Genomic DNA, 25,357 nt, shown 5'->3' with positions numbered 1-25,357 from the left:
CCTAAATCTGGGTTAGAATTCCCTTACCTTTTAGCCTGTCCTATTTGTTCATTGGGTAAACTCAGCTGCTCATTCAACAACAACAACAACAACAACTTACATTTATATCGCACCTTTAATGGAGTAAAATGTTCCAAGGCGCTTCACAGGAGCGTAATCAGACAGAAAGTGACACCGAGCCACATAAGGAGATATTAGGATAGATGACCAAAAGCTTGGTCAAAGTAGTTTTAAGGAGTGTCTCAAAGGAGGAAAGAGAGGTAGAGAGGCAGACAGGTTTAGGGAAGGAATTGCAGAGCTTAGGGATTAGGCAGCGATTAAAATGGGGGATGCTCAAGAGGCCACATATGGAGGAATGCAGAGATCTCGGAGGGTTGTGGGGCTGCAGGAGATAGGAAGGGGGCAAGGCCATGGAGGGATCTGAAGATAGGGGTGAGAATTTTAAAATCGAGGTGTTGCCGAACCAGGAGTTCAATGCTAGGCCAGCGAGCTACAGGTAAATTACAGAAGAGGTTGAATGCCAGTGCACTAAAATGCCCTGGTACTCAATTTAGATATAGTCACATGAAACACCTGAGCATGGTGTAGACCACAGACCTTCGACTGGTGGGGGTGGATGTGGTGGGGGGGGGGGGGTGTGGGTGGTGTGGCAAGAGGTTCTATTGCCAGTCCCAACATCTGCACAGTACCACCCCAGTGGCAAGATTTGAGTGATGCAAATACATTGCTTGATGCAACAAGGCAGATATCATTGCCTTTAGCTCCACTTCCTCCCTGACTCACTCTGGACTGACCATCCAACCGATGGTGATAACTTCCAGCCTAGTGCTCCTTGGTTGAGAGCTAGTCTGAGCAGAGGGTGGGGTAGGCGGGAGAACATCCCATATCCACCTCAGTACCTCAATAAGAAATAAGAGTAGGCCGTGGGGCTCCTCGAACCTGCTCTTCCATTCAATAGGATCGTAGCTAATCTTTTATTTCAACTTCACTTTCCAACCCTATCCCATATTCCTTGATTCCCTTTGTTTTCAAAAAAAAGTGAATGAATATTCTCACCGACCAAGCATCCACAACCTTCTGGGGTAGAGAATTCCAAAGATTCACAACCCTCTGAGTGAAGACATTACTCCTTGTCTCAGTCCTAAATGGTCAGCCCCTTATCCTGGCGTTATGACACCTTAGTTCTAGACTCTCCCGCCAGGGGATACAGTCTCAGCAGCTACCCTGTCGCGCTTTCAACAAATTTTATATGTTCCAATGAGATTGCCTCTCATTATTCTAAACTCCAGAGAATAAAGGCCCATTCTACTCAAGCTCTCCTCATAGGACAGCTCTCTCATCCCAGGAATCAGTCGACGGAACCTTCATTGCAACCCCTCTAACCCCTCCTTAGGCAAGGAGACCAAAACTGTACACATCTTCCCCTGTATCCAAGAACAATAACCTTCGAGGAGGTAAAGGATCAGGACCGAGCGATTTTTAGAGGGAGATCAAATCACATAGCTTACATCCCCTTTCAAAACCTGTTTAATTACATTTTCACACTCGAGGATGCTCTGCACGCTCTGACGGAGAAACAAATAAATAAAAAGCTTTGACCAAATTAAAGATCACGACCCCAAACAGTACAGGCAATAAAAATTAATTATAATTTTCTTGTGCAAAATTGTAATAATCTCCCTTCATAAATTATTAGCAAATCTGTAATAAACTTAGATAAAGAAAAATAATGGAAATCTCTGTAAAGTTCCTGTACATGCAAATCTGGTCAAGTAACTGAACTGGAATTAATTATCCCTTTTGCTTTTTATGGCTACTGACAGCAGTAAGGATGAGGTAAACATATATTTATCGATATATCAGTTTTTAATCACAGCTTCTGTTTTCCTGATTGGATGCTTTTGAAGAGCTCTTCATCCAAAGGGACATATTTCTGTTGTTTTTGATCCAGGAGATAAAGTCTGTCCTTAATGACTCTTGGGTCAAATCCTTCCTTCCTCATGTCAGTTTTTTGGAATTTAAATGTCCCTGGGAATGTGAAGGAAAAGTAAAATGTCAGCGTCTGGAAAGCAACTGTTCATTGTCAACACTCTCGCCTCTGAGGCAGGTGTTTGTGGGTTCGAGTTGCACGCCATATACTTGAGCCTGTGATTTAGGCTTGACAACCTACTGTAGTACTGAGTGAGCGCTGCACTGTCGGAGAGGCAGTACTGAGGGAGAGCTGCACTGTTGGAGAGGCAGTACTGAGGGAGAGCTGCACTGTCGGAGAGGCAGTACTGAGGGAGAGCTGCACTGTCGGAGAGGCAGTACTGAGGGAGAGCTGCACTGTCGGAGAGGCAGTACTGAGGGAGAGCTGCACTGTCGGACAGGCAGTACTGAGGGAGAGCTGCACTGTCGGACAGGCAGTACTGAGGGAGAGCTGCACTGTCAGAGGGGCAGTACTGAGTGAGTGCTGCACTGTCGGAGAGGCAGTACTGAGAGAGAGCTGCACTGTCAGAGGGGCAGTACTGAGGGAGCACTACACTGTTGGAGGGGCGGTACTGAGGGAGCACTGCACTGTCAGAGGGGCAGTACTGAGCGACAGCTGCACTGTCAGAGGGGCAGTACTGAGGGAGCACTACACTGTTGGAGGGGCGGTACTGAGGGAGCACTGCACTGTCAGAGGGGCAGTACTGAGGGAGCACTACACTGTTGGAGGGGCGGTACAGAGGGAGCACTGCACTGTTGGAGGGGCGGTACTGAGGGAGCACTGCACTGTTGGAGGGGCAGTACTGAGGGAGCACTGCACGGTTGGAGGGGCAGTACTGCAGGAGCTCTGCACTGTCGGAGGGGCAGTACTGAGGGAGTGCTGCACTGTTGGAGGGGCAGTACTGAGGGAGCGCTGCACTGTTGGAGGGGCAGTACTGAGGGAGTGCTGCACTGTCGGAGGGGCAGTACTGAGTGAGTGCTGCACTGTCGGAGGGGCAGTACTGAGGGAGTGCTGCACTGTTGGAGGGGCAGTACTGTGGGAGCGCTGCACTGTTGGAGGGGCAGTACTGAGGGAGCAATGCACGGTTGGAGGGCAGTACTGAAGGAGCTCTGCACTGTCGGAGGGGCAGTACTGAGGGAGTGCTGCACTGTTGGAGGGGCAGTACTGAGGGAGCGCTGCACTGTTGGAGGGGCAGTACTGAGTGAGTGCTGCACTGTCGGAGGGGCAGTGCTGAGGGAGTGCTGCACTGTTGGAGGGGCAGTACTGTGGGAGCGCTGCACTGTCGGAGGGGCAGTACTGAGGGAGCGCTGCATTGTCGGAGGGGCAGTACTGAGGGAGCACTGCACTGTTGGAGGGGCAGTGCTGAGAGAGCGCTGCACTGTCGGAGGGGCAGTGCTGAGAGAGCGCTGCACTGTCGGAGGGGCAGTGCTGAGAGAGCGCTGCACTGTCGCAGGGGCAGTACCGAGTGAGTGCTGCACTGTCGGAGGTGCAGTACTGAGGGGACACTGCACTGGCGGAGGGGTCGTACTGAGGGAGCGCTGCACTGTCGGAGGGGCAGTACTGAGGGGACACTGCATTGTCGGAGGGGTAGTACTGAGGGAGCACTGCACTGTCGGAGAGGCAGTACTGAGGGAGAGCTGCACTGTTGGAGGGGCAGTACTGAGTGAGCACTGCACTGTCGGAGGGGCAGTACTGAGGGAGAGCTGCACTGTCAGAGGGGCAGTACTGAGGGAGAGCTGCACTGTTGGAGGGGCAGTACTGAGGGAGAGCTGCACTGTTGGAGGGGCAGTACTGAGTGAGCGCTGCACTGTCGGATGGGCAGTACTGAGGGAGCGCTGCACTGTTGGAGGGGCAGTACTGAGTGAGCGCTGCACTGTTGGAGGGGCAGTACTGAGGGGGCACTGCATTGTTGGAGGGGCAGTGCTGAGGGAGCACTGCACTGTCGGAGGGGCAGTGCTGAGGAAGCGCTGCGCTGTCGGAGGGGCAGTACTGAGGGAGAGCTGCACTGTCGGAGGGGCAGTACTGAGGGAGAGCTGCACTGTCGGAGGGGCAGTATTGAGGGAGAGCTGCACCGTCGGAGGGTCAGTACGGAGGAATCACTGCGCTGTCGGAGAGGCAGTATTGAGGGAGAGCTGCACCGTCGGAGGGTCAATACGGAGGAATCACTGCGCTGTCGGAGAGGCAGTACTGAGGGGGCGCTGCGCATATGGAGGTGTCATCTTGTGGATGAGACGCCAAACCAAGGCACCCATCTGCCCTCTCAGATGGACATGGCACTATGCAAACAAGAGTAGGGGGCACCCTCCAGGGTCCTGTCCAATATTTATCCATTAACCAACATCACCTCAGCAGGTTATTTGGTCAATTATTTCATTGCTGCCTGCCCCTTTAAAAACTAGGTGAATGCAACAGGACTGGATATGGCAGCATCCCAGGCAACAGCACATTTCCCTAAAGTTCCTGTAAATCACAGCACCTCGTACCTGTCTTGCTCACTGCTGGCAGCATCCGCAGGAACACGGGCCTTGCGTATGGTGGCAGAGCCACCTCGAGGTCTGTGCAGAATGTCTCCAAGTCTATCCGGCTATTGGGGTCTGCTATGGCAGCCATCCCAGCTTTACCTTCCACACCTAAAGTTGGGGGGAGAAAACAGAGACGTGAAAATGCAGCATCACCAAGAGTTGTACTCAATGTTCCAGTGTGGTCAACAGCTCAAAACTGACTGCAGTCATTGGGCCTCTGTAACTTTCCCCATTACAGACAAACAGAAGATCACAGGATCCATAGGGGGAATTGATGGCCATCAGACAGTCCTCCCATCATATCTACCAACTGATCCTTAAATGGATTTCAGGGTTTTTGCCTCCACGATCATACTCAGAAATCCAATTCATGTGTTTGTGTGAAGAACCTCCTGGATTATTCCCTTGAAAAATAGGTTTGAATCCCACTCCAGACACTCAATCACATAATCTAGGCTAACACTCCAGTGCAATAGTGAGGGAATCTCAAAGGGACAGTACTGAGGGAGTGCTGCACTGTCGGAGTTGCTGTCTTTCAGATGCTTTCATTAAACCGAGGCCCTGTCTGCCTCTCAGGTGGACATAAAAGATCCCACTATTTACAACAAGAGCAGGGGAGTTCTCCCTGGTCTCCCGTCCAAGATGTATCCCTCAATCAACATCACTAAAACAGATTATCTGGTCATTACCACATTGCTGTTTTTGGGAGCTTGCTGCATGCAAATTGGCTGCTCTGTTTCCTACATTACAACAGTATCTACGATTCAATGTAAAAAGTACTTCAATGACTGTAAAAGTGCTTTGGGATCTCCTGAGATTGTGAAAGGCGCTATATGAATGCAAGTTCTTTCAGTTGTGTTTTGTGATAACAATAACGTATATTTCTATGTCAACCTATATTTCAGAATACCAATAAGGAGGAAAGGGATGTGGTGAGCACCCAGCATGAGGAAAGGGGAGGGAAATGCAGGCACAGTCGAAGAGGAAAGCTTTAAGGAGGCTTTTGAAGAGCAGGGAGACAGGTGGCCAGGCAGAGGGACCTCCTTGTTCTATTGCGATGATTTAACTTGAAGTGTTCTGCTTTTTAATATTTAATGTACCCCTCTGATTGTAGTTTTTGTAGTAGATCCTGACTCTAAATTCATCCCAAGTGATGAAATCCTTCTTCAGGATTAATTTCCTCCTCCCATGAAAGCATCCACTTAAATTCACTGCAACTTAATCCATCATTTTAAATACACTTTTAATGTAGTGTTTTTAAAAATTGTACAAAACCCACACCAAACCCCATTTGCTCCTTGATTCTCCCCTTGCTGTGTAGCACTGAACTTCCTGGTGTGAATCCTTACAAAATCAATACTAGTGAATTGTACTTTGGTTCGCCCACACTTGCAATGCAATGAACAGTTCAGGTCTCCACATTATAAAAAGGACATACAGGCGCTGCAGCAAAAACGGAACTGAGAGCTTGTACCTAGAGGGAAAGACTGAATAGTCTGGTCTCGTTTCTCTAGAAAAGAAAAGGCTGACTGGGTGACCTGGTACAGGTCTTTAAATTTAATGAAAGAGTTTGATAGGGTAGACGTAGAGAAGATATTTCCACTAGTGGGCGATACCCAAACTAGGGTCTATAAACATGAGACAGTCACTAATAAATCCAATAAGGAATTCTGGAGAAACTTCCTTACTCAGAGAGTGGTGAGAAGGTGGCACTCGTTACCACAGGGAGTGGTTGAGGTGAATAAATGATACACTTAAGGGGAAGCTAGATAAGTACATGAGGGAAAAAGGAATAAAGGGATAAGCTGATGAGGTTAGATGAAGAGATACGGGAGGAGGCTCGTGTGGAGCATAAACACCTGTTGAGCCCAATGGCCCGTTTCTGTGCCATAAACACTTTGTAAGACTATGTATGGTAAGACAATGGTCAGTTGCTGAATGTAAGTTTTATTCCGTATAGGATGTCAGAAAGTCACTGCACAGCACCACCTACTGGCCAGAGTCAGCAACTACAGTGTGACCGCAAAATTCGACAGGAAATGTTAACAGAAAAGCGTGACCAAAACTTGTGACAACAAGATGTAAGGCATTGGACAGGAAATGAGGAAGCAACACAAGTTTTTAAATATATAGGTATATTCCTCTTCCAAATTTCCTCTGCCTTGCTGTTGTAAAAATCACACAGTAGCTGGCCACGTAGACAGGGGTGATTGGCAGGGTGTTTTACTGAAGGGCATTTCATGCCCATTCTGTCCTCTTTGCAAACACACAATCACATAGAAATTACACATGGAAACAGGCCATTTGGTGCTTATGCTCCACACGAGTCGTTGTCCTAATCCCATTTGGCCGCCTCTTATCCCCCTCTCTTTCAACCACATATTTAACCTATTTTTAATTGTTGACATGGTCTCTGCTTCAATCACCAACTCTGGTAGTTCATTCCACAGCCTCTCAGTCCTCTGTATACAATGGTTTCTCGTGCTCTCTGTCCTCAATCTCTGCTATTTAATCTGATATCTAGGTCCCCTTGTTCTAGAACCTTTGATTACTGGAACAGTCTGGAGGTAAATATAACCTAACCCTGTTTGGGTCAGAGCTTCATTTTACAACCTGTCCGATTTTATGTTCCATTAAAGACAATGGAAAGCAAAATGAGGGTGTGTGAGGGAGGGAGAGCGTAAAAGAGATGTCTGACTCAACCTGTTTCTGTTGGCCAGGTTAGGTTACAGTGACCTTCTCTGTGTCGATCCACTTGGTCCCATCTCGTCATAATTGTAAGGACCTTTTTTAAAATCACCTCACAGTTGCCTCTGTGCCAATGAAAACAGTACCAATTTTTCAACGTTACGATTCTGTATAAGCAGCGAGCACAGGAAATCCCTCAACGGCCCCTCCTCCCCACCACCCACAAAGTCCGCACTGTGGGTCTCTGATTAGCGATCAGGAACAGGAGCCCTGCCCGACTTTTCTCCTTCCTCGCCGAGAAACACAGAGACTAACTGGCACTGCAATCACCGTCCCAAGTGAGGTCTGTTAACTGCAGCCTGGGGCCTTCCTGCTGTGTACAGTTCACTAGATTAAACCAGCTCAGCCATTACAGCAACATGTGTCTTTTCAAGGGCTAAGTACTATCACTGTCGGCTCCTTTTCCACTGAGTTCCTCCAGTGATCCTAAAATATATAAGGGGGCAGAAGTCATGCCTCAGTTACACAAAGCCCTGGTTAGACCAAAGCTGGAGTACTGTGAGAAGTTCTGGGCACCACTCCTTATTGAGGATATATTGGCCATGGAGGGAGTGCAGTGTTAGATTTACTAGAATGATACCTGGACTCCAAGTGTTAAATTATGAGGAGAGAATATACAAATATCATCCCTCGGAAGTTAGAAGGTTAAGGGGTGATTTGATTGAAGTTTTCTCCCCATCTCTCCTGGATACAGCAACTGATGACGTTGTACACGCTCTGACTGCCCTTCACCACCTCGTCCAAGTGGGTGACATAAGAGCTGCATCTCATTGTGCTATTCCATCACGGTAGGCATCACCACAGAGACCTCACCCGACCGCGCCCCCCCCCCCTCCCACCCCTCACCAATACATGCACCTCCCAGCAGTGATAAATAGGCGATGATCAGGAGCTTACAAATTTCTGTGGGGATGGGGATACCGATACAGAAGGGCGGGTCAGTGTTAGAATACTGCCGGTTACAACACGCTGAAGCTGAATTAAGGCCACAGTAAACCACCTCCATGACATAAATGCACATGTGGGAAAAATTAAACGCTTACCTGGCACCTCTACCCCATAGACGACAACGTCAGCCATGCCAAGGGTCCGACTGAGAGTTCCCTCAACCTCTGTGGTCGACACATTCTCACCTTTCCAACGGAAAGTGTCCCCGGTCCGGTCTCGGAAATACATGTAGCCGTAGTCATCCATCACCAGGACATCACCTGCTCGCAATGGGGAAAAGAAGGCAGCAGGATTAGGGGCCTGGACCCTGACAATGAGCGAGGTGTGTACAATAAGTACACGAGTGGTTAGGATTTGGAATGCTTTGCCTGATACACGGTGGATTCAGATTCAATAACAGCTCTCAAAAAGGAAGTCGGATAAATAACTCAAGAAAAAAATTGCAAAGATATGGGAAAAAGAGCCGGGGAATGGGACTAACTGGATTGCTCTTCAAGACAGCAGACTCTGTGCTGTACGCTTCTATGATTCCAATAAGGGGTCATAGCTACAAAGTAGAAGATAGAGCCTCAAATGCCTAAACATGCGTATTAACTAAGTGTTTCAACAGGCTTTTCCAACAGGCCAAGCAGTCCCCGAGTTAGATGCAGCAAGCTAGCCATCTCCTGCAATGGCCAGACTGAAACGAATATGAACAACGAGATATGGCACAGCAAGACCCAAATGCTGAGGCAGAGAAGGAGGAATCCCGAGGTCAATGCTCCTGAGCCGAACTAGGTAACATCGTTCCTGTTGTATTAATAGCTTGAACTTGCTGAAATTATTGAGCACAAGAGGTGCACTTTGTTGGTGAGCTAGCTTGTTAGCTCTGTAGCTGCTGTATTCTTTTAAATCCATTCATAAAATACACTTACTGTACCCCATGTTGGTTCCGTCTCCTTCAGAATCTCTTTCAAACGTTAGATAGAAGAGATGTTGAACGAAGTGCCGGAGAAACTTCACTGTGGAATTTCTTTGTGGGGTTAGTGATTGAGAAAGAAACTTTGTCAACATTAGACTGCATAGATGCATGAAGCAATATGGGAACAGGATGCGTAAATGTGACTGCCACTATTTGTTCACATGGAGGGTAAACGCTAACAGGGACTGGTTTGCATGAATGGCCTGTTTCCATGTTCTAACTTCTATGTGTTTCTACAGTAAGAGTCAGAACGGAGAGCCTTTTTAAGAAGGTTAGAACATAAGAATGTAAGAAATAGAAGCAGGAGTAGACCCTATGCCCCTCGAGCCTGCTCCACACGCAATACGTTTATGGTTGATCTTCTGCCTCAACTTCATTTTCCTGCCCGCTCCCCATATCCCGTGAATCCCTGAGAGACCAAACATCAGTCTATATCAGCCTTAAATATACTCAACGATGGAGCATCCACAATGCTCTGGGGTGGAGAATTTCAAAGATTCACAACCATCATCTGAGTCCTAAATGATCGGCCCCTTATCCTGAGACTGTGCCCCCGGTTCTAGATTCCCCAGCCAGGGAAAGCAACCTCTCAGCGTCTACCCTGTCAAGCCTTTCAGAATCTTGTATGTTTTAATGAGATCTCATTCGTCTAAATTCAAGAGAGTTTAGGCCCAATTTACTCAGCATCACATCATAGGAAATCCTCTCATCCCAGGGACCAACCAAGTGAATTTTCGCTGCACCGTGTCCATTGTAAGTATATCTTTCCTGAAATATGGAGACCAAAACTGCATACAATATTCCAGATGTGGTCTCACCAAAGCCTTGTACAATTGTAGCAAGACTTCTTTATTCCTGTACTCCAATCCACTTGCAAAAAAGGCCGACATGCCATTTGTCTTCCTGGTTGCTTGTTGTACCTGCATGCTAACTTGCTGTGTTCCTTGTATGAATACACCTAAGACCCTTTGAACATCAACATTTACAAGTTTCATGCCTTTTAAAAAACATTCAGCTTTTCTATCCTTACTACCAAAGTGAATAACTTCACACTTCCCCACATTATACTTCACCTTCCGCCTTGCTGCCTGCTCACTTAACCTGTCTATATTTCTTTGCAACCTTTTTGTGTCAGATTATTATCTGAACGGCTATAAACTGAGAGAGGGGAATATGCAGCGAGACCTGGGTGTTCTCGTACACCAGTCGCTGAAGGTAAGCATGCAGGTGCAACAGGCGGTAAAAAAGGCAAATGGTATGTTGGCCTTCATAGCGAGAGGATTCGAGTACAGGAGCAGGAAGTCTTGCTGCAATTATACAGGGCCTTAATGAGGCCACACCTGGAATATTGTGTGCAGTTTTGGTCTCCTTATCTGAGGAAGGATGTTCTTGCTATAGAGGGAGTGCAGTGAAGGTTTACCAGACTGATTCCTAGGATGGCGGGACTGACGTATGAGGAGAGATTGAGTCGGTTAGGGTTATATTCGCTGGAGTTAAGAAGAGTGAGGGGGGATCTCATAGAAACCTATAAAATTCTAACAGGACTTGACAGGGTAGACGTAGGAATGATGTTCCCGATGACGGGGGAGTCCAGAACCAGGGGTCACAGTCTCAGGATACGGGGTAAACCTTTCAGGACTGAGAGGAGGAGAAATTTCTTCACCCAGAGAGTGGTAAGCCTGTGGATTTCACTACCACAGAAAGCAGTTGAGGCCAAAACATTGTATGTTTTCAAGAAGGAGTTAGATATAGCTCTTGGTCTAAAGGGATCAAAGGGTATAGGGGAAAAAGAGAACAGGTTACTGAGTTGGATGATCAGCCATGATTCTGATGAATGGCGGAGCAGGCTCGAAGGGCCGAATGGCCTACTCCTGCTCCTATTTTTTATGTTTCTATCCTCACAGCTTACATTTACACCTAGCTTTATATTGTCAGCACATTTAGCTGCATTACTCTCGGTCTCCAAGTCACTAATATAGATTGTAAATAGTCGAGACCCTAGCACTGATCCTTGTGGCACTCCACCAGTCATCGCCTGTCAATTTGAAAATGCCCTGTTTATCCCTATTCTCTGCTTCCTTTCTGTTAACCAATCCTCCATCCATGCTAATATATTACCCCAACTCCATGAGCCCTCATCTTATGTGTTAACCTTTTCTGTGGCACCTTATTGAACGCCTTTTGGAAATCCAAATATACTACAGGTGATAGATATAGGACAGATGTCAGAGGTAGTTTCTTTACTCAGAGAGTAGTAGGGGCATGGAATGCCCTGCCTGCAACAGTAGTAGACTCGCCAACTTTAAGGGCATTTAAGTGGTCATTGGATAGACATATGGATGTAAATGGAATAGTGTAGGTCAGATGGTTTCACAGGTCGGCGCAACATCGAGGGCCAAAGGGCCTGTACTGCGCTGTAATGTTCTATGTTCTATCTACTGGCTCTCCTTTATCTACCCTACTAGATACATCCTCAAAAAACTCTGATCTATTTGTCAAACACGATTTCCCTTTCATAAAACCATGTTGACTTTGTCTGATCATGCTATGATTTTCTAAGTGCATTGTTAAGACTTCCTTAATAATAGGTTTCAGCATTTTCCCGACGACTGATGTCAGGCTAACTGGCCTGTAGTTCCCTGTTTTCTCTCTCCCTCCTTTCTTGAATAGCGATGTTACATTTGATAAATTCCAATCTGTTGGGACTGTTCTAGAATCGAGGGAACCTTGAAAAATCGTAACCAGCACATTCAATATGTTTGCAGCTACCTATCTTAGAACCCTAGGATGTAGGCCATTAGGTTGTGAGGATTTGTCAGATATTTAGTCCTTTAAGTTTCTCCAAAACTTTTTCTCTGTGATGTGAATTACTTTCAGTTCTTCACTTTTATTCGCTCCTGGTTACCCTCTATTTCTGGTATGGAACTTGTGTCTTCCACTGTGAAGATAGACACAAAATATTTGTTCAATGTCTCTGCCATTTCCTCATTCCCCAGGATAATTTCTCCTGTCTTTGCCTCGAAGGGACAATGTTTACTTTTGCTACTGTCCTTTTTATATATTTATAAGTGCTCTTACAATTTGTTTTTATATTCCTTTGCTGGTTTCTAAAACACTCCCAATCCTCAGGCTCATAATATTCTTTGCCACTTTATAAGCCTCTTCTTTTAATCTAATACTTTCCCGAGTAAAAGGATCTTTCTGGCTGAGTTTTTGTTTTTTAATGGAATGTATTTTTGTTGAACATTTTGAATTGTTTCTTCAAATATTCCCCAATGCTTATTTACCACCATACCTTTTTGGTCTATTTACCCAATCAACCTCAGCCAGCTCTCCCTTCATACTTGTGTAATTGGCTTTGTTTAAGCTTAAGATTAGTAAATTGGAAATGGATCAGCTTTCTAAGGGCCCAGTCACAAGATGTGACTGCATCAGTAGCCTCACTGATCTATGACCTGCTGCCCATAATGGAGGAGACCGCAGAGGCTTGCTTGCATATCCAAGGATGGACAGCTGTCCAGTTTAAAGGGGTCTGAGACATGCAAAGGTTAATTGGAAACAGTCAAACTGTTAAACTTTTTTTTATTGGTTGCTTTACCTGAGGAAGGATATACTTACCTTAGAGGGGGTGCAATGAAGGTTCACAAGATCTGGGTTGAGAGGGCTGCCCCATGAGGAGAAATTTAGTAGAATGGGCCTATATTCTCTGGAGCTTAGAAGAAAGAGAGGTGATATCACCGAAATGTATAAAATACTTAAGGGACTTGACAGGGTAGATGCTGAGGGACTGTTTCTCCTGGCTGAAGAGTATAGAACTGGGAGTCACAGTCTCAGGATAGGGGGCTGGCCAGTTAGGACTGAGATGAGGAGAAATTTCTTCACTCAGAGGATTGCGAATCCTTGGAATTCCCTACCCAGAGGGGTGCGGCTGCTCGGTCATTGAGTATATTCAAAACGGAAATCAACAGATTTTTTGGACACTAGGGGAATCGAGGGACATGGGGATTGGTTGGGAAAAGGGAAGTTGAGGTAGAAGATCAGCCATGATCGTATTAAACAGAAGAGCGGGCTTGACGGGGCACATGGCCTACTCCCGCTCCTATTTCTAATCTACAATAATTAAATTTAAATACCCTCTTTAACGTAATAAAACATCCCAGGCTCTTTACAGGAGCATTATAAAACAAAACATGACACTGAGCCACATCAGGAGATTTTCAATCAGATGACCAAAAGCCTGGTCAAAGAGGTAGGTTTTGAGCAGTGTCTTAAAGGAGGAAAGTGAGGTGGAGAGATGGAGAGGTTTAGGGAGGGTATTCCAGAGCTTTGGGCCTAGACAGCTGAAGGCGCTGCAATCAATGTTGGAGCGATTACAATCGGGAATGCTTAAGAGGCCAGAATTAGATGAGTGCAGATATCTTGGAGGGTTGTGGGGCTGGAGGAGATTACAGAGATCTAAAAGTGGGTGGGGGTGGGGGGGGGGGGTGGTTTGCAAGAGGACATGGAGGGATTTGAAAACAAGGATGAGAAATTTAAAATCAAGACGTTGCTTGACTGGGAGCCAATGTAGGTCAATGAGCACAGGGGTGATAGGTAAACAGGACTTGGTGCAGGTTAAGACACGCAAAGGGTGGCAGAAATTTGGAACTCTTCCGCAAACAGCAGCTGATGTTGGGTTAATTGCTAACTTTAAATCTGAGATTGATGGATTTGTATTAACCAAAGGTATTAAGGGATATGGGGTAAAGGTGGGTATATGGAGTTAGGTTGCAGATCAGCTATGATCCTATTGAATGGCAGAAAAGGCTTGAGGGGCTGAATGGCCTCCTCCTATTCCTATTTCTCATGATTTTATTGGTTTAGCTGTACAGACAACCAGGAACTGCCCTCCTCCCACTTCCCAACCTCCTTCAGTGGGTCAGTCAGAAAAGACATTGCCCAATGTGGTGAATCAGAACAGGTTTGATCCCTGGCCTCTGCCGAGTTAGACGTCAGCTTTGGCTCAGTGGGAAGCACTCTCACCTCAGAGCACATAATCCAGGCTGACACCCCAGTGCTGCACTGAGGGAGTGCTGCACTGTCAGAGGTGCCGTCTTTCAGATCAGATGTAAAGCTGAGGCCCCATTTGCCCTCCTGGGTGAACCTAAGATCCCATAGCACTATTTCGAAGAAGAGCAGGGGGCGTTATCCCCAGAGTCCTTACCAATATTTGTCCCTCAAGCAACATCACAAAAGCAGGTTATCTGATCATTATCACATTGCTGTGTGTGGGAGCTTGCTGTGTGCAAATTGGCTACTCCGTTTCCTACATTACAACAGTGACTACACTTCAAAGAGTGCTTCATTGGCTGTAAAGTGCCTTGGATATCCAGAGGTCATGAAAGATGCTATAGAAATACAAGTTTTTTATTTTCTTTCTGCAAGAAACTTGCAAGAGATGCCTTCAGACTTATTCTGCACATGGCTCCTTAGAACTTCTTAAGTCTGGGCTGGATTTAAGCTTCAATTGCAGAAGTGAATGAACAGTGCACCAACTCAATCCCCCTCCCACTGAGGGATTTTTGACGTTGACTCATTCTTTCTTCCTAGGGCTGGATTTTATGGGGCCCTCTGAGGCAGGGTTGGAGGTGGGGGGGGGGGGGGGGGGGGGAGGGTCCGTTGCCGCCCTTTTGCTAAGCAATTTTGCCGGGGGAGGTACAGGCTGGCTACGGCCTTCCCGCCCAGAGGACAATAAGGCCCTTAAGTGGCCTATTAACAGCCAGTGGGATTTTACCAGTGGTGGCGGGGGGGCCTCCCCCATTGGGGGTGGGGAGGGCACCTCGTAAAATGAGGCGCTCTTCCTGCGGGCTTGTGGCAGGGGTCCCTCCTTCTTGGGCAATCTGTAGCCCACAGGGGACCCCCGCTGGCAAAACCTCCACCTCCATGGAATGGACTTCACGCCCACCTTCTCAACCCACCTTCAACAGGGCCTTCTGGACTGGTTCCGGCAACACTGCCTCACTTACCTGAGGTCCAGGGTTTTAGTGCTGGGCCTGGGTCCAAGGCCTCCGCAGTACCGGCAGTGACCACTGCTCACAGTGGCGCTGCTGATCCTACTGAGATGCTAGCCCTGTGATTGGCTGGCGGCTCTTGGAGGCGAGATCCCCGTCTTTAAAGGGATGGAGCTCCCAGCGCGGGACACTTCGGCAGCAAAACGACGGGGGATCGTGCCCGGGGGGCATGAAAAGGCAGAGGCTGGGTTCCTCCCATCTTTTTGGCCCAGCGCCGGGAGCCCCGCCTCCTCCACAAAAATCCAGTCCCTAATTGCTGCTTCTGATTTTTCATTTGACTAACACCCGCCTGTGAAGGTTAAAGGCCACCTGACTGGCGAAGTGGCAGCTCGCCAGACGTTATCTTTCGAAACCTGGGGTGGCGCCAGGTTGGTGGATACCCGAAAATCACCCCCGCCCCTCGCCCCTTACCGGAGAGGTAGGCTGCGTCTCCCTTCTTAAACACGTCGTGTGCAATCTTTTTGGTTGTTGCTGTCTCATTTACATATCCGTCAAACCTCCGCAAGGGGTCATTCTGGACAATCCGACCCACCAACTGGCCTGGCTCACCTGGGGAGAGAAAAACAAAGCTGCCAGTCAGACTGCGGCCCTGGGAACAGCTGCAATTCCTGCTTCAAGGGTGACAGGGAGTGGATGCTATCTGCTTGTAAACTTCCCTCCTACTTTATGGATCTGACCGAACCAGTGGCCTTAGATGTTAAATAGGTGGAGCTGTATTATTTTAAAGCTGTGTGTTAAAGAAATCTTTTTTATTTTCAAAAAAACGGACTTCCACTTATACCCTCCCTTCCTCTAGCCCCTAGTTCATTGGCAGGGAGATTGGGGTTGTTCCAGCATTCTGGTACCTTCTCTAAGTGTTCCATTCTTCATGCGTGAATCTAGACAGCAAATTTTGGAAGTCTGTTTGATTTTGGTGGCATCACAGCAAACCCTGACCATGTCTGCGTATATACACACACAGACAGACAGATACACAAACACATACACACACACAGACACACACAAACACAAACACACACACACACACAGAGACACACACACACAGAGACACACACACACACAGACACACACAAACACAAGCTGCTATCTAACTCAGTGACACCCAAGCCCCACTTGCAATCAGCTAGTTCAGCATGCACAGGAGATTTCCTCTTTTAAACACGAAGAGGATTTTCATCATATTTTGGCCTAAGACTGGTAGACTAAAAGGCGTTGCTAAGTCACCAGAAGCTGTTGGGATACCTGGTTTACAGGGGATGCAGACACCATCGGGGCCTCGAATCAGCTCCATTGTGTCCTCATCTACCTTAACCAATCGAATCGGGTAGACGAAGGGCAGAATGCGGCTATTAAATCCACAGGCACCAACCTACAAAGGGAATAAGAAGCAATTAGCTTTAAACTAAAGCCTGGCTTCCTGATGGTTTCCAGACAAACACGCAATTCCTGAAGCTCCACAAAGCACACCACCAATACATAAACCTCAGGCGCTCCGTCCTGTTGCCAGCAAACCACAGGTTGAAACTTCTCAGTAAACCGCGCTTGCAGAATCCCACCAAGCAAAGAGCAAACAATTACCCCACTGGCAGCAAGAATAAAAATATCCGCATGTTTACATAGCAATTATCTTTTGTTGGAATGTCTGAAGATAACACACACTAATCTGACTGACTGTAAGCTCTTATTGTGGTACCACTCCCTTCAAATTGGTAGAAACCGGAACTCAGTCCAGAGTTTGCACAAGACTGAGGTACTTAAAATACTTATTTGCAGCAACTTGCATTTATATAGCGCCTTTAACAAGGTGCTTCACTGGAATGGAATCAGATAAAAATGTGACACCGAGCCACATGCGGATATATCAGGACAGGTGACCAAAAGCTTGGTCAAACAGGCAGGTTTTAAAGCGGAGAGGTTTAGTGAGGGAATTCCAGAGCTTAAGGCCCAGGCAACTGAAGGCACAGCTGCCAATCGTGGGACGAAGGAAGTGGGGGATGCACAAGAGGCCAAAGTTGGAGCAGCACAAGAATTCTCAGAGGACTGGAGTAGGTTAAAAGATAGTCATCCTGCTTCAAAGGGTCTGTGTCAGAGAGGGAGGGAAGCACAGTTGTGAGTAGCAGATGTAGGAGCAGCATTGGGAAGTATTCCTGTACACAGAAAAGCAACAGCTAGAATGAGTTGTTGGGAAAAGTAGTTACAAGGTGTTTACAGCACAGAAACAAGCCATTCGGCTCAACCAGTCCATGCCGGTGTTTATACTTCACACAAGCCTCCTCCCACCCCATTTCATCTAAACCCATCAACGTATCCTTTCATTCCTTTCTCCCTCATGTGTTTATCCAGCTTCCCCTTGAATGCCTCTATGCTATTTGCCGCAACCACTCCATATGACAGCAAGTTCCACATTCTAACCACTCGCTAGGTAAAGACATTTCTCCTGAATTCCTGATTGGGTTTGTTGAAGCCTGAAAATTTAAGGATTAGCTCAAGGCTGAAATGGGAAGATGGTGGGGTTGGTATTCTCAAAAGAACAGGCTTCTCTGAAGTACATACCTTGCTGCGCTAATGTAATATCCTCACCTTCCACACTCTGGAAATCTGCCGACAACACAAAAATAAGGGGTTCGGCAAACAGTGAGGCGGATTGTATAAGACTTTGTTAAGATCACTTGGTTCATGGTTTGCATTAATATTTTAGAGGTCACTTTTAGCTTTGGGAAATTATATACAAATCTCTCCATGAGTGCTTACAGAGACAAAGTTAGAGAGGTGAAAGCCATAAAACCATAAAATAAGTGACAGCCATTCGCTGCTTCATTCCTCACTGCAATGCCTTGACCAATCAGAGTCAAGCTGCCTGGTTTAAATTTCAAACAAAGCTTGGCAGTTAACTGTCAGTCACCATAAACTGGTGCATCCTCCATGGCAACACCTCTACCAATCAGAGTCCACTTGCCAACCAACCAGCACTCTCTTCTCATACAGTGTAAATTTGTTGTCGGTATTCTTGCATATTGTCCTGATGAGTGCAAGACGAAAAGCTTCGACAAAATTTCTCTACTTCCAGCAATACTCAAGTTCTGTACTACCAAATGACTATAAGTTAATAGTGTTTTGCTTTGTTTAACTCTTGTACAGTAATTTTTTTTTAATATAATGTGAAATCTTGTGGCGTAATTCTTTCAGTAATAACTGGGAATTCTACTTTCTCTTTTTAAAAGTTAAAGATCCCTAACGGGATCGCAACAACTTCAAGAAGGTTTGCAGAATGGAGAGGTGGCAGATGCAATTGAATGCGGATAACCGTGAGGCAGTCCACCTCGAGAGGGAAATGAAATTCACAATGGAAAATCAACGAAGGGTGTGGATGATCAGAGGGACCTCCGGCTTCAAACATATAATTCCCTAACGTCCGAGTGCTGGCGGATAATGGCATAAAAAAGGCTGACAGCATTTTGGGTTTTATAAATGGGAGAACTGAGAACCAATAAAGTAATCATCAATTTGTACAAAGATTGTGTGCAGTTTTGGACATGCAAAGGACATTGAAGCCATGGACAGCATATGAAATAGCTTCGCTAGGAAGATGTCAGGGATAGGAAATTGTAATTATGAGGAAAGAAAAGAAAGTCTCTTATTTCTATAGCGCCTTTCACAACCTCAAGACATCCCAAAGTGCTCTAAACTAATGAAGTACTTTGGAAGTGTAGTCACTACTGTTATGTAGGAAAAATGGCAGCCAATTTGTGCACAGCAAGCTCCCACAAACAGCAATGAGATAATGACCAGATAATCTGTTTCAATTATGTTGATTGTGGGAAAAATTGCTGGCCAGGAGAGATTCTCGGATATTTCTACTCGATCAGAGAAAGCTAAGTGGAAATTTGAATGAGTGTATCAGGGCAAGACTATTGTTGGGGAGTCACTGGTGAGAGGTGATTCGATTAAAATTGTCAGGAAGAGAGTGAGGGGAGAGGATTGTTGCAACAGTGAGTGGCTGAGGCCATGACCATTGTATCATTCAAGGGAAAAGCAGAGAAAAATTTGAAGCTGAGGAAGATACAGGGCTATGGGGAGAGAACGGGGCAGTCGGAATAGTTTTGAATTAGCTATAGCAGAGAGCGGGATACACAATGGACTCCTTCTGTGCTGTAAACGTCTAGAGTTCTATGACTGGGTGGTGAAGAGCATTACCACAATCTGGTCAAACGGGTGGGCTGGCCTTCACCAAAACCCGCAACCCTGCACCACATGTTTTTGGTAAATTGTCCAAGGCCTGGACCCTGTTTTTTTCCCCCCAATCGTTCGCTGTCTGCCTTTCGCGCCCCATCTTTTTGCAGCACCTTGTTGTCGAAGTTTCCCAGGCTGCAGTTGCATTCTGTAGCCCCGTAGAACTCAGCCACCTGTGGGATGTGGAAGCGAGAAGTGAAGTCCTCCCAGATGGACGGGCGCAGGCCATTCCCGAGGGCCATGCGCACACAGTGCTGCCGCTCCACGCACCGCACGGGTTGGCTCAGGAGATAGCGGCAAATCTCCCCGATATACTGGACAATCTGCGGAAAGAAAGGGGCACCACTCCCTCAGCTATGAATTGGTCAGGCATTAGAAACAAATAGACATGGTTAAAGTCTCATTCGAAGCTGAAGAACAGAAATCAATTTCAGGAACTTTATATGATTCACCTAGCACGGTTCCTGGGATTAATAAACCTAACACTCGAACAGCCGCCATCATTTGTTCTGGGACTCTAGCAACATGCAGAAAGTTTGGAGGTGTTTGATTGAGGATTTTAGGATTTTGAAAAGAATTGATAGGGTACAGAGAGAATAACTGCCTCTGGTAGGGGAGACTAGGACAAGAGGACGTAACGTTAAAATCAGAGCCAGACCATTCCGGAGAAAAGTTAGAAAACACTTCCTTCATGCAAAGGGAGGTGGAAGCAATAGGTGCTAGTTCAATTCATCATTTTGAATCTGACCTTGATAAATTTTTTGCTAGCCAAGAGTTTTAAGGGATAGGAGCCAAGGTGGGTAAATGGAGTTAGGATACAGATCAGTCATGTTCTCACTGAATGGTGGAACAAGCACGAGGGGCTGAATGGCCTCCTCCTGTTCCAATGTTCTTTCTTTTATTCCTTTCATGGGATGTGGACGTCGCTGGCAGGAAGCAGCTGTTGCCAATCCCTAACTGCCCTCGAAAAGGTGGTGGTGAGTTGCCTTCTTGAACCATTGCAGTCCATCTGGAAACCAATGAGCTAAGAGACGAAGGGACCAACTTTCTTGCTCTGTGCAGGCAGAGACTTCAGCTCTGTGGCAGCGAAGTGGCTGTAGAACCCCAAGATTAATTCCACCCTTACACTGTGCCACATTTATAATATTATATTCTCAATGACAATGATATTAGTTAAATAGAGAACTGAGGGCCCACCGGATAAATGCACCATCTAGCTGAACATGTTAGAGTGTGGATCACTGGGCATGGAACTGAATGAAGCAGGTCACAACACAGGATACGGAACAGTGAGAGTAGCATTGCTAAACAGAGCCCCAGCCCTCACCTCCCCTACCACCCAATCCAGTGTGTCCCTGGGGGTCTGTGTGCATGGGCGTATAAATGGCAGCTAGGGGCAGGGAACATTCCAATGGATGCAAGAAACGCCTTCGGCAGAGGTGAGGGGGTTTAAGCTGGTGTGCAGCCTTGTTGCTGTAGTTACAGTCCAGTTCTTACTGCCCGAGATTAAGGGCCAAGCACGAGGGTTTCACACTCAAACCAGGATTGATCACTTCACAGAACGCTCACTCACCGTGCACCTGTACTTGACGCAGTCATCCCAAAAGCGAGAGGCGGAGAACTTTCTCCTGATTACAACAGTCAGTCCGTGGAGGAGACACTGCCCTAGTCCCACAATATTCCCTAGAAAAGCAAACGACTGGATCAACGACATGGAATTCAGTTTCTATCGATTAGGGTTGCTAATGCTGGCCAGATGTAATCCTGCAGGTTTCATCACCCATGAAGTTGACGGGCAGGAATAGACCAGATGGTGCACTAAGTCTGCCGCGCGCTCGTGATGACCGGAGCATCACGACTAGACACTTCGCCCTCTCACACCGCCCCACTCTACCTCTCTCCAACTGCATCGCCCCACACTCCTGCCATTAGTCACCCAACATGTCCATTTTCACAGTGCCACACCGTCCCACAGCCAATGGAAAGCCAACAGACTCTTTGTTACTTGACTGGATGATTTTTGCCCTGGCAGTCAGTCTTTTCTTTCCCAACTCCGACATTTTTATAACTATGAAACAATTTATTTTCATGCTACTGTGATATTTCTCCTGGGTGTTGCTCCCAGTACAGTAATCTTGAGTTCCTGGAGACTCCAGGGCAATCTTGGAGGATTGGCAACCCTAGACCCTGATGCCTAGTCTCACTGGGTGGAACAGAGTAATGCAATCCCCTAGTCGTAAGAATATAAGAAATAGGAGCAGGATTAGGCCATACGATGCCTCGAGCCTTCTTCGTCATTCAGTAAGATCATTGCTGATCTGATCTTGGCCTCAACTCCACTTTCCTACCTGTTCCCCATAACCCTTGATTTCCCTATTGTTCAAAAATCTGTCTATCTCAGCCTTGAATATATTCAATGACCAGCCTCCACAGCTCTCTGGGGAGAGAATTCCAAAGATTAATGACCTTCTGTGAGAAAAAATTCCTCCATATCTCTATCTTAAATGGGCAACCCCTTATTCTGAAACTATGCCCCCTAGTTTGAGATTCCCCCACGAGGAGAAACATCCTCCCAGTATCTACCATGTCAAGCCCCCTCAGACGTCTGCATTGAGTTAGCTGTTCTTATCTAGGGATTAGTTGGGACACTACAAGGACCTGGTGCCCATGGTGTGGGCGAATCAGCCAGTATCTCCTCTTGGAAAGTACCTGCAATGTGTAGGTCTCAACCATCCTTCCCGACTGGGAAAATATCACCATTCCTTCATGGTCACTGGGATCAATATCCTGGAATTCCCTACCTGACACCAATGTGGGAGTACCATCGACAGTTCAAAGAAAAGGCACACCAGCAACCAACCCAAGGGCAACTAGGGATGGGCAACAAATGCCAGCCTTTGCCAATGTTTCCTGTATCCCATGAACATATTTTTTAAAATGGCTTTCAGGAGAAGAGGGGACATTTGCCAAAAAAGATAGCGAGGGACTAAAACTTCAATATTTTTAGAAATCAATTCTAATTAGATTTCAGAGAAAATCACTTTGAATTAGATTTCTAAATGGGATGGTGCTAAATATGAGAACACTACAGTTGGGTCCCAGCATTGGCTGACTGACTTAAAATTATTTAGGTGATTGACATTATTTACTGGTAGCCCTGTACTCTCTCCCTTCCTGTATTCCCAACTCCTCCCCCCACAACCCTCTCCCAGGTTACCTGCAGAGTGGTAGAGAGGCAAACAGTCATAGACAATGTCATCAGAGTGCATACGGTAACCATAATAAACCAAAGCGGCCATTCTGTAATACCTGAGGGAGAGAGAAAATTAGGGACATGATTCAAATTCTCAAATGCAAATCCTTCCTGAATGTTCTCTACTGATTTCTGCTGCATCGCATTAGTAGAGCTTGCAAGGTAGGATGTGCCAATGTTCGGAAACGGACAACTGCAGGAAATATCAGCTGTCAGGTCAGTTGCCATACTTTCAATTCCTGACTCAGAAGGCGGGTTTTGAGCACAAAATCTAGACTGACACTCCCAGAGGAGTACTGTACTATCTGAGGTGACATCTTTCAGATGAGACGGTAAAATGAGGCTCCACCTGACCTTCCAAGTGGATGTAAAAGATCCCATGGCATCATTTTGAAGAAAATGAGGTATGAGTGAGGTGTAGAAGGTTATGGCAGATGTGGATAGGGTAGACAAAGAGAAGCAGCTCCCATTAGCTGATGGTGCAAGGACTAGGGGACACAGATTTAGGGTTTCAGGCAAGAGATGCAGGGAGGGGGGATGTGAGGTAGAATTTTTTTTTTTACGCAGTAATCTGAAACTCAGCAGCTATGAGAGTGGTGCAAGTGGAGATGGTCAATGATTTCAAAAGGAAATGCATGGACTCAATGGGCTGAATGGTCTTCTTCTGTGTCATAATGGCTCTAGAAGCAGACGTCCTTGCCGATATTTAACTTCTCAACCAACATCATTAAAAACAGATTATCCGGTCATTACCCCAATAACACGCTCACCCGAGGAATATCAGGGCCTTACGGCTCTTTCTTCTCATTAGTTCCCAAAGCAACAAGTGTGAAGCAGCACAGATCTTCATCTTCATCCAGCCTACAGGTGGCAGACCGCTCCCAGCATCAAAAATAAAATGGCAAGGAGAGTTTGTCAAACCTCTTCCACAGTGTCCATGGGAGAGAGACTTCCCTCGCCATTAGAGGAGCTTCCTGCTGTTGCTGGATTGGCACAGTAGCTGTACAGGTGGGCACAGGAATGAAAGCAGCCTCTGAGCATTGGTGGCTGAAGGTCACTGAGGGATTTCTGTTGCGTGCTCATCTGTTCTCCCTGTTGGAAAAATAAAAGAGGGAAGCAGGCATCTGTGAAGAGAAAGAGAGCCATGGAAGGGGAAAAATATAAACCACATCCGGCTCACTTGACACAGACAAGAGCAGCGATGATCTCCTATGCCATTCGTGGTCTCCTTGTTTTTATGTCTCCTTAACCTCCATAAAGATGCATTAGGAGCTCATCCAAATGGCATCACTGCAGCAGCCGATTTGACTGTGATGGGCGTCACAGAGGAGCACAGTAAATGGTTACCCTACACCGCATCCTCTCCCCAGGTATAGACGCCCTCGCTGGAATCCTGGTGAATTGCCCCCTCCCAAACTCAAGATGCTGAGGCCAACAGGGGTATTGCCCTACCACCCCACCCTGTGGCACCCCCAGGATGGTGATCAGTTAAGCCTGCATAGACTGGGAATGCACAGAACCTGGATGGCTCAGCTACTCACTGCCTTTATCCAGACGAGTCATGGCAGAGTGCCAGCCAAGTGCTTTTTTTTTTAAGTGATCGCAACTGTAGATTGAGCTGCAGGTTACCTTGAGGAGGCAGTCAGAAAGCTCCATTCCCCAAGAGACGAAGCATTCCCCCTACTGTCAGTACGGCACCTCCTGTGGAAGCAAGTCAACAGCTTCAGCTGGTGACCAACTCCAGCTTGTAGCCTTCTAAACAGCAAAGGCCGTTGAACTGAGGAACTGTTTGCATTTATTTTAAGATTTGTCCTTTCCCGGTGAGTGGCTTTTCCTCAGTGAGGACAGAGATGTGGACTACTGGAAACAAATTATTACCTCAGGGTTTTGTTTTCATCGTAAGCTGACAGATACCTGGTCCACTTCCTGTGCAGCTCTCCCAACAATTGGCAGCCCTCAGCTTTCAGCAAGTGCCAATACTTAACAACCCTTAATAAAACTCCTCCTCCAAAATCTGCCCATATTTTCAAACTAAACAAAACTTCTGACCTCACCTTTCATCCACATACCAAACTCTCTAAATCTAATTTACAGAAAAGATTCACGAAAATGGTTCCAGGGATGAGGAACTTCAGTTATGAAGACAGATTGCAGAAGTTAGGACTGTTTTCCTTGGAGAAGGCTGAGAGGTGATTTGATGTCATCAGAGGTATTCAAAATCATGAGGGGTCTGGACAGAGAAGATCGGGAGAAATCGTTCCCACTCGTGAAAGGATCGAGAACGAGAGGGCACAGATTTAAAGTAACGGGTAAGAGAAGCAGAAGCGATATGAGGAAAAACTTTTTCACGCAGTGAATCATAATGGTTAAGATCTGGAATGCCCTGCTTGAGAGTGTGGTGGAGGCAGGTGCAATTGAGGCATTCAAAAGGGAATTAGACTGTTATATGAAAAGGAAGAAGTTGCAGGGTTACAGGGAGAAGGCAGGGGAGCCTTTTGGAGAGCCACTGCAGACATGATGGGCCGAATGGCCTCCTTCGGCACTTTAACGATTCTGTGACCACAAAAGAAGTATTAGATAGACATGAGTTGCTGACACCCAACTGATAAAGCTGAAAGACATATTTAAGAAGGACTCGATAGGGTTCCTTAAGATTATGAGAACATTCGATAGGGT

At 46.6% G+C, this 25,357-nt stretch overlaps 1 protein-coding gene across 2 annotated transcripts in view; it reads right to left on the bottom strand.

Annotated features, from left to right (window-relative positions):
- Window positions 1–1,847: 1,847 nt before the first annotated feature.
- Window positions 1,848–25,357, bottom strand: part of slc27a4 (solute carrier family 27 member 4) — a 56,592-nt gene continuing 33,082 nt past the window's right edge. For both annotated transcript variants that reach the window (XM_068012246.1, XM_068012247.1), the window contains exons 5-12: window positions 22,646–22,737; window positions 21,002–21,111; window positions 19,542–19,751; window positions 16,441–16,567; window positions 15,610–15,747; window positions 8,283–8,447; window positions 4,453–4,599; window positions 1,848–2,028 (exon numbers count right to left, since the gene is read on the bottom strand). In XM_068012246.1, coding sequence (XP_067868347.1) covers window positions 1,871–2,028; window positions 4,453–4,599; window positions 8,283–8,447; window positions 15,610–15,747; window positions 16,441–16,567; window positions 19,542–19,751; window positions 21,002–21,111; window positions 22,646–22,737 — 1,147 coding nt within the window. In that variant the 3' untranslated portion in view covers window positions 1,848–1,870. The remainder of the gene's footprint in view (window positions 2,029–4,452; window positions 4,600–8,282; window positions 8,448–15,609; window positions 15,748–16,440; window positions 16,568–19,541; window positions 19,752–21,001; window positions 21,112–22,645; window positions 22,738–25,357) is intronic.

Source organism: Heterodontus francisci, chromosome 32 (genome assembly GCF_036365525.1).
Source record: "Heterodontus francisci isolate sHetFra1 chromosome 32, sHetFra1.hap1, whole genome shotgun sequence".
NCBI classification, from domain to species: Eukaryota; Metazoa; Chordata; class Chondrichthyes; order Heterodontiformes; family Heterodontidae; genus Heterodontus; species Heterodontus francisci.
The sequence above is the reverse complement of the archived record's forward strand: the minus strand, read 5'-3'. Positions and strand labels throughout refer to the sequence as shown.